A 12,799-nucleotide genomic window follows, 5' to 3' on the forward strand; every position below is an offset into this window, starting at 1 on the left:
TTCAAGTTTTCACAGGAATTAAATACATCATGATATCCAGCTGCGGGGGGGGGGGGGGGGGGGGGGGGGGAGGCAAGGCAGGAAGAGTGTTCTTAGATCTTATTTGCATATAGAGATGCATTAGATGTATTGTCTATCATGTGTTTATTTTTTGTGTATCAATTCAAACAAATCACTGAGCATACAAAAAAAAAAAAACCCTCACATTTCAGGTGTCTTCAGGATTTATCTTTGTCCAAACAATCACGGGAGAATAAATAAAAAAATAAAAATCAGAGAAACATCTGACACTTTCTCATACTTTCAGAATGGTTACTGGAATAAAAAAGCTCTAAGACATATATAGCATATCATCACTTTTCAGTTCTCCTGAAATGTTCTCCTCCTACAAAGACGGAAAAAGGAAAAGGCTCTGAATGTTTCCCTTCAAGATACAGACAAAGTCCACAGAGAAAACTTCCTCTCTCCCTTTCCACAGATGGATGGGGAGGATGGAGAAGAGAGATCAGCCGAAAAAGCACACTCAGCAAAGAGAACGACCCCAATTGTGATGCAACTCAGGCACCACCTAAGAGAACTTTGAGACAGGACAACTGCATCTTTACACAAAGAGCAAATTGAAAATAACTTAATGGGCATCTGTCCCATAAACAGGGATCCAAGTTTTTGGCTTAGTGTTAGCAAACTTTCTCCTGATCAGAGAAAAGATATTCACATGGGAACTTTGGAATTAGAAAAAGAGAAGAATATGCTTGGCATCTTTGTTTTCTGGGCATCCAAAACAAGGAGACAACACTACTGTAAACCAGATGCTACTGCAAATAAGAGTTTTATATATGTATATATACACAAAAATTGTAAAAGCATTCTGACAGAAAGGTTTGCCAAAATCATGATTGTCTAAACAAATATAACAAGAAATCTTGAAAGGGAAAAAAATATAACAAGAGATCTTGAAGGAAAAAAAATATACTGAGAGCACTATCTGTATCAGGTGGTTGTTTTTTTTTAATGCTGTGAAGAAGTACTTTCCTAACTGCAGCCTACTCATTATTCAAATAATTCTTCTGATAGGATCTTCACATTGCCTTTCTAGACTGTGGATCATCAGAATCACAAGTCTCAACCAATGCTTCTGGTAGCAGATATTCCCTGTATTAAGTCAATTTTACGTTTTTTGTCATCACAATGCTGAAAAAACAACTTATTCACAGTACTGTCCATCTTTTGCAGTTTTCCTTTCAGTGTTATATGAACTCAGATCATACAATGATATTCCAGCACCCACTTTACCAGACTTCCTTATTTTAAACTTTATCACAGATAGTCCTATACTTCAGATACTTTTTGTTTTACTTCTTTATTTCTGTCAGCAAAATAAGAGTTTTCATCATAGTTATAATCTGGTTCAGAAAGGGAAGCATAGTAACTACAATTTGGACACTTAGGCTGCAAATCTGTTTTTTGTGATTTAATTCTGTCAACTGGAATGAGGCAGCACTTACTTCTAGAGTAAACTGCATGGCCAGCAGCAATTAAGGCATGAGCTAGATTTTCCTCCTCATACAGAATATCCACCTCTAATTTCATTTCAGAGCCATAGTGTTTAAAATTAAATATCAGACCAGGTTTACTAAGAAGCTTCTGAAACAGAAGCTTAGCTTCATCACTCCAGTATTCACCCTTGGCAGGAACTGTATCATGTAAAGAGCAAGAGTGTGCCAAGCGTGGTATATAAGACAGACTTTCTGGAATAACTTTAAGTTTATGGATATCAGAGTAAGGGATGCTCTTCAGAAAGCCATAATCAACAAATGTAAGAACAACAGACTGACTTGTTACTTCACTAATTTCTGCCCTGTTCCACTGTGTTTCCAGTCCAAACTTGATCAAGCAGCTAGCACCAGGAGCCACAAGTTCTTTTGGCAAAGCTGGCAAGTGGTCAGGAAGGTCAGAGAGCAGCAAAGACAAGTTTTTCATGCAATCAAATAAGACTTCAAACTGGATGCAGAAGTTTGAGGGATCAGTAACTGCGGTTGCAAACCCAGGATACCTTCTGCCACTCTGCAGCAGCATCCATGTGATTGAATTTGTCTTGAACGATGGATCAATCTCCATACAGTCTGCATTACTGGATTTTTCTGGTCCAACAATAGTCCGACAATGACTTAAGAACTGGTTCAAATACTCCTGAAGCAGAATTTCCCCTATTAAAATATCTACTTCCCAGATATGAGAGGATTCCAAGTATCTCAAAAACAAGATCCTTATTTCATGATCCAGGAGTGCATTTACTACGTGGACAGATTGAATTTTCTCCAGTTTCTTAAACCAAACCCATCTACAAAACACAGCTTGTTTAGGAATAGTTTTAATCTCGTCACTGAGTATCTTTGCATTACTTAATGACACCATCTCATATTTGCCATAATCCATGAAAAAAACTAGCATTAACTTCTCCCTGACAAATTTCTTTATCACTTTTGATCGATACCACTTCAAGTTCCTTTCAAATTTTGTCATGCATTCCAATCCTTCTTCAATGTCATCCACTCTAAGCAAATCACTTTTTTGTGCTTCTTTGACAAGCATTATATTTAACTCATGTAATTTTTGCAAATTTCTAAGTAACTGTACATGAAATTCTCCACTCTCTGAAATATTAATTACTTCTGCTCCTTCTACCTGTCCAGAATTTAGATCTTGAGGAAGGACACTGAAGGGTATTTTAGAAGTATTTTTCATCTTAACAGCCTTAATTTTACTTTTACCAAGATACTTTCTATCTTGAGGATTACCATCTTTAACCAGAATTTGTTCTGGCCTATTTTCCTGATTATGAATTGGTGCGTTTTGCCACCTTGTCCTGCCTTTTTTCTGCAAGTCATTAGACATAGACTTTCCATCACAAATTACATCTATTTCCCATTGCTCTCCATGTTGCTGTAAGAACTTGCATGCAACTAGCTTGTTATTTATTTCACTTACAAAATAGGAAGTACTTTCATTAGTCCAACTTTCATCAGGATCACCTTTTACTCTGCTAAGGAAACAATGAATACTAAGCCTTGGCAAAGTTAAGAACTTCTTCTGAATCTTGCGTATTTTTGAAGGACTTACAACTGCTGCATTACCATAGTCAATGAACTCTACCTCAAAGAAGTTTCCTGGTTTCAGAGTTTTAATAACTGCTCTATAGTAAAAACAATCAGCGTCATGCTCTGCTACGATGAGATCCCCTACCATGAGCTCATCTAAGCAATTTTCATGACCTATATTCACCATGCTTTCATTTAGTTCTTCTGCTAGTTGTATTATTAAGTTTTCATCCTCTGCAAGCTGAACATAGAAACTTGATGGACTATTCATATGAGAAACATACCCTGCTACTTCAGAATTCGCCTGAATATCGCATTGAGGAAGATCGATGAATTTAGGTATATTTTTGTTACTCCTTTCCTGCTGACCTGTATAATTTAGTCTTTCATTATGAGATACAGAGCGAGCAGTTATTTCCTTTGAATTTAAAGCAGGACGACAGAGTGACTGAGAAGCAGGCTCTCCAATCAGAGGTTCCTCTCTGTGCTCCAGAACACCACTGACTGTATTTCTAAAACCTGGTTCTTCGTTGTCCTGTAATGTTAGTGGTTTTGAGGGACCACTACACAACTTTTGTGTGCTACATGCAGTTTGCTCTTCATCTTCAAAATTCTGTCCACTATCTGTCTGATAACACTTAGCATATGCTTGGCATTTCACTTCAGTTTTCAGTTTGACTCTTTCAAGATTTTTAACAGTTACTTTATTAATTCCTCTGTCATCCTTCATGTGACTTACCACTCCTCCATTACTTCCAACAAAATGTTTCATACAGTTTTTCAGTGCCAATTCTTCTAATATTTTTTCTTTAATTTTCTGACTTACTTTAAGCTGTCCATCATACAACTCCACAACAATCTGTCCATCTGAGTCTCTGGATACAATTACAGCCTTCAGCAGTTTACCAAGGAATGTTTCCTCAAACCACCTAGTAACTCTTGCTGGAATTTTTGTCTCCCTAAGATCTGACAGACAGCATTTAATAGCTTGCATGGGTGTAAATATTAGGTCAGTGGCAGAGTCTGGAATAGGCATCACCTGGTCTGTCTCTACCATATTCTTATTTCCAAAATCCACAAAGTCAGCACATAGATAGGATGTTGATTCCACAGGAAAAGCCAGAGCTCTATAAAAGAGACCATCTTCAAAGTATCTGGCTATACATAATCGCGTATTGCTGGTATCATATTTTGCATTATTTGACATTTTACTTATGACACTAACCTTCTTCGTCAATGCCTCTATAGTTTCAGTGTTTCGATTAAGCTGACAATAGAATTTTGAAGGACTATGTATGTGAGTTATATAAACCTCCTCCTCACTTCCAACTTTTATATTAAAAGATGAGTAGCAAAAACTGTACGGAGAACCCAAAGATGCAAGGTTTCTCAGACCAATATATTCAGACTGGGTGAGACCACATTCTCTGAGGAATTCGTCAGCACTAATAAATGGACTCTCCAAGTCAACTATATTGCACAAACAGTTGGGGCTTACAAGAATAAGAGCATAAATAATGCAAGTCAGTGGTCGTCTAGCAATGAGGTCTTCAAAATATATACACACTTGTTCAGACCAATTAAGTGAGTCAGTCTGTAAGGGTACATTTTTAAGTGCACATCGAAACGCTTGACTTTCCAGAGTTAGGAAATCTGGAAGAACAGCTTGAAGATCTTGAAGTAAAACTCTTTCCCGATAACCATAGTCTACAAAAACCACATCAACTTCATTTGTGGATACTTGCTGCACAACAGTTGCTCTGTACCACTTTCCATCTTTGGGATATTTAACAATACAGGCAACCTGTCCAGTTTTGTAAGGATTGGTATGCTCTTTATAGTAAGTTTGAATTTGTTCCATTAATTTATTTAGCTCTGGCAATTTGCTTTGCAACTGACATGAAAAATCTGCTGGGGAAACAATGTAAGAACACACCACTTCAAAAACAGCTCCTGGCTTAAACACAAACTCTTTATAAAATAATTTTTTCTCATGTACCAATTTATGCCTTCTAGAGATAGCTCCTTTTCCAAAACAGGACAGCACAACAGATTCTCTCAGCACTGACGGCACACTTAATATTTTTTCCTTCTGAAATTTCTCACCATTTCCAGATACCTTATTTTTATGATTACAGATGCTCTGTGCATTTACTTTTTTTTTTTTTGATTTGTCAGGATTCAGGGCTTGACTTTTTTTTTTCCCCAAATTTAGAACAGAATCTGATGTCTTTTCCCAGTATTGAGCATATCCAGCTTGAACCATGCATGTGGCAACATTTCCTTGCTGCAAACCATTCTTACACTGCACATTAACAAGATACTTGTTGTTTTGCTTTCCAATGACATGAAGCAGGAGTTGCTTGTTAAACACAATTTCTTTGAAGAAATCAGTTTCCCTTTTAACCCACACATCATCAACAGGAAACGTGCAAGCAAGGGCACAACACATAGCTAAAGCTGGTAAATCAGAAAATTCAGGAAGCAATGTTTTCACATCATAACAGGGTACTGTATCTGTATTTCCAAAGTCCAAAAAATAAACAGTAATATTTACATGAGGCACTTCAATGACAATACCCCGATAATATTGCATGTCTTTGCTATAGCGGGCACAGCACAGCAATCCAGGTTCTGGGTTTTTAAGTACCATTTCATCAGCTCCACATCGGTTATATGCATCTGCAATATTTTTCATCAAGGCTTGAAATTCATTCTGATATTCACACGTTTGAATCCAGAAGTCAGATGGATTTACGACATATACCACAACAGCAGTATGGAAAGAATTAATTTGCATTTCTACTCTTTTGCAGCAACTTGAGAAAGAGATATCCCATTCAGGTAAGCGGGTTTTTGTATGTTTATTTCCAGTACAATTCCTAAACGAACTGTATCTCTCATCACATGGTTTGTAGTTTACAGCAATACTTTTGATTTTTGTTTCTGAAAGTGCGACACATGATGCAGCTGCCTCATTCAGGTTTTCTGGATGCTTAGCATCAATTCCAAGATTTTGACTTTGCAGCGTAATATAATACAAGTGGTTAACGTCATTGAATAAATCAACATGGACACACACAGAAGTTTGTCCTATCAAGGCCTGCATAAGTTTTTTCAGCTGAATTTTTATTACTGTTTCATCCTGACTACCAAAACAAGACAGTGCACATGGAAACGAAACCATCGGTAATGCCATGAACTCTACTTTAAGTTTATGAACACAACTAGATGGCACAGCTTCAATATTGCCAAAATCCATAAACCAGACTTCCACATGGTCAGTGAGAAGCTGTTTTATCACTCCTCTATGCCACTGCCCATTTTGCCTTTTGGCAGCACAGAGTAGCCCTAAACTATCAAAAGATTTATTATTCTCCGTACTGATAGCTTCATAGTACAAATGCATAGCTCCTGTCAAATCTTCCAGCTCTTTCTGCCATTTCTGTATCTGACAGTAAAATTTATTTGGGCTTACTGCAACAGTTATTTTCACATTTTCTTTACTGCCAACAGGTAGACGTGGAAAGAGATCATCTGGAACTGGCCAAAAATCTGTTGGTTTCTCAGAATTAGTGAAAGTAAGCACCTCCTTGACTGGATACTTCTGTTGCAACAATTGTGGCACTCTCTTACAAAGCATTTCTTTGGGAAATGCTCTTAATGTTTCTACAATAAGACAAAATGAATCTCCATCAATAAATTTTCCTAACTGCAGTTCAAGAACATCACTAATGATCTTTGGCACTTCTAGAATAAAGAACTGGTATGGTGTAACAGCCTTCACATGACCTGTAATTTGTAATCCTACCAGAGATGAAAAATAGTTAATGGCTTTTGGACCCCATTTTTCTCCAAGAGGAAGTATGCTTGCAAAAACACCCAAAACCACCTTTGGAGGCAGCTGAAACAATTCATCACAAGCAGAAGCAAGATGAGTTTCCTCAACCACCAGCACTTGTCCACTGTCTATAAGAAAAGCCTCACAGTTATTCTCTCTCTTTTCCAGAACTCTTCCTCTATGCCATTTTCCTTCTGTGTCTTCCACCAAACAAGATCCACCAACACAGACATTATCTTTTACTTTGAATACACGTTGTATTTCATTTTGTAATATGTAATAGTCAAGCTCACATCCCGCCTTGTATTGACCCTGGAACACTATAACCAAGCATTCGGGATGGCATTCTATATGAGTTATCTTCAGATTCATATCTACATTTGGTGAGGGAGTCAGAGATTCCATTCTGTCTGCAAAGAAAAGGAGTAAGATCAGCCTGATTATTTTCCTTATTTTTTTGTCAACTAATTCCTTACACAAAATTTGTATTCAGAGGTTTTAACAGCATATTATTACACTTCTGGTTAAAATGTATACTAAACATTTAACAACATGATATTTTATGCAACTGGGATACACAACACAATTCTCTTTGTAAAGAGATGTTCAGACAACATCTGAAAAAAGTACCTCTGGACTTGTTCTTGTGGATAGACTAATTTTATCACTTGAGAATAACTCGTAATCAGAAAGCTGTTCTCAGAATAACACAGAGAATTAAAGACTATATCAGAAAACAGGGGGTGGAGAAGGGAAGGGAAGATAGGGATGCAGAACAGGACAGGACAAACAGCCAGGAAGAGAACTGTATTTCTTCTCAAAGAAAATTATTTCTGCTCAAAAAAAACCAAAAGCGTGGAAAGCAATTCACGTTATTTATACAATCTCTGCTCATCTCACAAATGTTACTTACATTGAGTAAATTTAACTGCAAATCTCTCCAAAGGAAATCCAACTCAGTGTTTCATTGTATTACACTTGCAGTTACAAGGAGAGTTTACCTGCAAAAGTATTTCCAGTCTGTTGCTCACCTTTTTAAGTGACCAAGGACTCCTCCCCTACTCACCCTGCTTTTTCTGCATAAATCACTTCTTCAAATCAATGACATCTTATAGCACTGTGCTTTACTGTTCACTTAATCTGGCTGTCTATGTACTATCAGATATAGCTGTAGCACATTCTAAGTTTTCACAATTGCAAGGACATATAGAACACATTACCTATGTCCAATATTTCTGCACTGCCCATCAACAAACAATTGAGACAGGTGTGTTTTGTACTGTCTCAAAACTCCAATTCTGACAGTTTAAGTATATTCAAACCCTTCAGACACTTCTTTGACCTTTGTCTGTAATCTGGTCTTCAAGATCAGCTTCCAGTTCCATTCAAATTTGTCAATGAATCTCTGATTTCACACTGCTATTCACTGTTACATGATAATAATTAAACCAAGCAATTCTACAAAATAAACTGCTGTTCTAGCAAAGTAATTAGGGGTAGACAACATCTGTCAAATGAAAAGACAGTGGATAAACACAGAAGAATACACTGGTCAAAGCACATGCTTGATTTATGAATTTTTATGTAAAGCTGAAAGTGAAACCTTCAACTACAACTTATTAGAGCAAAATCCTTCTCAGCCTGCAAAAAGTCTTCAACAGAACTTCCATGACAGTTTTTATTACAAGCATACATGAAGTAGCTAGTGATCATACAATCTGTCTTCAGAGTAAATATTGATCCCTATCAGTCTCATTCTACAATGAGAAAAAATAAAGAAATAAGCACTCCTACTATAAAGCTTACCAGAACACCTCAGGCAGGAGGAAGAAGGATATAGGGCTTCTCAAAAAAAAAAAAAAACCACCCAACAAAAAACCCCACAAAACAAAAACACCCCCCCCCCAAAAAAACCCAAATCATCAGCCACCCAAAAAGCCCTCCCAGTAAAAGCAGTACCAAATCCAGACCTGACAAATGTCTTCTTTTCCACTTTTCCTTGTAATAAAAATAGAAAGCTAAATTCTGGGGGTTTTTAATGAAAGAAAACAGCCTTCAGGAAAGGGTTCCATCTGCCTGGAAGAAACATCTGATCATTAGAGAGAATCAAACTTTTAAAAGGTGCACCACTGATGCTTTGGGCATTTTTTTTTTCATTGAAACAAGCCTGATTGTATAAACACATAACAAATGAAAGCAATTTGTGCATCAACATTTGCTTGCCCCTTGTCACAGCCCAAATAACAGCATCACACTGATACAGTCACATTTCTACAGTTTACAAAATGACCTTTTGCTTTTTACTCACCTAAGTGAGTCCTCAGTTAGGGCTTACTCAGAACGCATCTTTAGAAACCTCACACCTCTTACTAACAAGTCTGCAACTCTCTACAAGGAAAAATGATAGAAAAACCATTAGAAAAACATACATAAAATAAATTCTTCTACTACTTCACCAAATCCTCCTCCTGCACCACAATCACACCCTGGAAGAGTTCCTCACACCCAGTTTAATTACAATGTTAAGATTTTAAAAAAAAAATCGAAATTACAGAAATGAATCCACCTTTCTAAAACCATGGTGAGACCATTCTTTCTCCACTGCAGCTGAAAAAACACACCAGTCAGAAGAACATTACACAGAATCTACCACCTACTTTCTAAGCAAGAGTGGTCACAGATTTCCGTTTGCAATGCTTCAGCCATCAAAGTCTCTATCATGCAAACTTCTAGCACAATAAAAGGGCTCTTAAGTACGACCAAATGGAGGACACAAACGACAGGTTAAGGTATCTGCGCCGTCCTCCAAAGCGGCGGCTGTAACACGGGCTGTTTTGACGCCCCAGGCAGCAGTCACCAGAGGGGAGCAGAGCGCGGAGCCGGGCTCGACTCAACAACGCGCGGACCGCTGGCGGACGCTGCCACCACCAGGCGAGACGCTAAAGTGAAAACCGTTACCCTTCAGCAGCACCAGCTTCCCTACCACTCACAAGCGCGAAAGCGACCTGTGAGAGCCACAACGGCCAGAGCACGATTACTCCACACCACCCCGACAGTGAGACTAACTCCCAAATACCCACTGCCACCGCTCACCACCCGTTGACAAAATGGCGGCACAATGACCCGCCTTCACACGCTGTTGGACAGAGCGCACGCGCTGTAACACCACGGAGACCGAAACATCTCTTTGGTGGAGGATGGGGCTTAAGGTTGATTGGCGGGAGCGCGTGACCGCTTCCAGCCAATCGGCACGGACCAAGGGCAGAGGTGCCGCCTCAGGCTTGGGCTTGGGCCCTGTGTTTCTGCCTGCGGGTAGCTTAGTGTAGGTGACTGTTCTTCTGCAGTTGTGCTTTTTTTGGTGGTTTTTGTTGTTGTTTTTTTCCTTTATGTTTGTGCTTTGCAGGTGTCTGTCATTTATAAGGTGGTCTAAAAGCTTTATAAAAGGTGCCTGTGGGTCACTGAATCTTCTGGAGCTATTTAAAGAGGATTAGAGAGCACTTAACTCCTTCCCATCATCAGGAAGAAATTCTCCAGGCTGGGAGGAGTACGTCTCAACAGGGTGCAAAGTGCTGCCCCACTTGCTTTTGCATGCAAATCTGGCGCTTTTTTTCCTTTTTTTTTTTTTTTTGGGGGGGGGTGTAGTTTGTGTTTTGTTTTTTACTAAGAATGTAAGATTAGTGAGATGATCATATTAAGGAAGTTTGGTATGAAGTATAAAAGTATAATTCTACAAGTATTGACAGATGCTGGTATAGCTATAACTGATTTCACTCTTTGGAATGAGTTCATATGTGTATAATAATTCCTAAGGCTTTACCTTCAATTTTTACATTTTTTCCTCCACTGGTCAGGATTGCTGCGTCATAGTTACCATAACTTTGCAAAGTTGGGAGAGAGAAAAGTCGCTTTTGCAATTCTTAGAGATAGTAGTACTCTCCAAATACAGCTATTATATTGAAGTCTGGATAATGTATGTTTAAAGTAGTACCATACCTACTTGAATTGCCCCTAAATTTTACAGGAGTTTTTAATTTAATTTTGCAGGTAAGCAGTCATGGTTGTTGTGTTTAAGCTTTTTTGTAAGAGCTACTCAGAACAAAGGTTGTACAGATCTATCATTGATGCACTTTTAGATTTATATTTCTGGACAAAATGTCTAGTTTATTCTTGCATTCTTATGTTGGCAATGTAATTCCACTACTGGCAAATTACTTTGGAAGACTGAGTTTTGCCTGGTCTGTTTACTTCTTTAACAGAAAATAGGAGTATACGTACTCATTTTAAACTGTAAAGTTGTTTACTTTCTTCCACAATGTAATACAGTAATGTCCTGTGCGCTCCCTTTGTACCCCAGTCTTCCCATTTTGGATTCAGCCTGTCTCAGCCTCCCCCCCCTCCAGGTAACAGCCGTATACTTCAGGGTTTATACATACATACTTCTCTTTAGGCAGCTCCTCCAGAAGGCCTTCCAACAGAAAGCATCTCACCCTCGCCACTTACCTCTTACAGAAGGTACAGACTTCCGGAAGCTTCTCAAGTCTTACAAGTAAATGAGTCTGTAACATAACAAGTATGCGTTGGTAAGTAATTTAGCAGCTTTGTATACGCCACACCGGTTTTGGGTTTTTTTTTCTTATAACTGTTTACCTGCATATGCTGTGTTTTGTATTGGTGTACTACCTGGGTTTAAATGGGCTCTCTTTTTAAGACTATTATAAATTTAAATTTCCTTGAATGTACATCTTGTTACAAGAGAACTGCTTGAAGGAGATGGACATCCAGTGTATCTAAAGACTTTGGAGATCCTTACAAAACATCTGAGCATACTTGTCACCTCTAATAAAGAAGATAGAGTAGCAGTATATTTAGCATTGTAATAGACTGATTAAAATGTTGTAATGCTGAAACTTTCCCTTCTCTAAGCTGTTTTGAAGCTCTGAGTAAATTTATCTATGTAGTTTTACTTGGTGTTAGATGATCGGATTTCACATCCACAGAAACTCGTTTAGTCTAATTAGGCAGAGTTGTGTAAGAATGGGCTTATTTATAAAGAGGAAAGATAAGACCAAATCTTTTAAGGAAGCAGCATTCTTGCAAAATTAAAACCTCAGGCTGAGATCTAGAACCCAAGGTAGGCATCTTGGCATCCTCTACAGTGTGAAGGGAGAGTGCTGCCTCAGAATAGCAATTCGGAAGACTCAGGTACTAGATAAGGAGTGGTGCTGAGCTTCTGAGTACTAAATATTACAAAGCGATGTGTGATATGGCTATGTTTTTCCCTGTAATTTAGGATGAAGTCAGTCCTGTTCTGACTACAGTCCAAAACTCATCCTTGAAGGCAGAGTGCTACCACTGCTTTTTTAAAGGTAGCAATATCTACATTGTTTCCTACTGAAATTACAGTGGTGATGGCAGCTCTAATATAATAATCTTACAGTTAGAGCAGTCAGAAGCAGATTCTTGCAGCGTGAGCAAGTTTTAAAAATGTGAACCACTTCCCTGCAGCATGCCTTAACCATGGGCAGTTACGCATGGTGGAATACAGTGTGTCCTTCTTGTTTGAAGTTGTGCTACTATGGGACACATGTGGGATGGGGGGTGGGTGTGGTGGGTTGACCCAGGCTGGGGGCCAGGTGCCCACCAAAGCTGCTCTGTCTCTGCTCTCCTCAGCTGGATAGGGGAGAGAAAATGTAACGAGAGGCTTGTGGGCTGAGATAAGGACAGGGAGAGATTGCTCACCAATTACTGTCACAGGCAAAACAGACTCAACGTAAAAAAAAATTAATCTTATTTATTATCAAGCAAAACAGAGTAAAGCAATAAGAAATAAAACCAAACCTTAAAACACCTCCTCCCACCC

At 38.5% G+C, this 12,799-nt stretch overlaps 1 protein-coding gene across 1 annotated transcript; it reads right to left on the reverse strand.

The window, feature by feature from the left end:
* Positions 1-1,329: 1,329 nt before the first annotated feature.
* TDRD15 (tudor domain containing 15) lies at positions 1,330-7,356 on the reverse strand. The gene has a single exon (XM_054819129.1). It carries the CDS (start codon positions 7,342-7,344, stop codon positions 1,330-1,332), a length of 6,015 nt encoding a protein of 2,004 aa, XP_054675104.1. The 5' UTR covers positions 7,345-7,356.
* Between the last annotated feature and the right edge of the window lie 5,443 nt (positions 7,357-12,799).

This window comes from Grus americana, chromosome 3 (genome assembly GCF_028858705.1).
Source record: "Grus americana isolate bGruAme1 chromosome 3, bGruAme1.mat, whole genome shotgun sequence".
Classification (NCBI taxonomy): Eukaryota; Metazoa; Chordata; class Aves; order Gruiformes; family Gruidae; genus Grus; species Grus americana.

Bases quoted from the DNA above. Each gene is read 5' to 3' on its own strand.
- TDRD15 (XM_054819129.1), bottom strand. From the start codon at position 7,344: ATGGAATCTCTGACTCCCTCACCAAATGTAGATATGAATCTGAAGATA.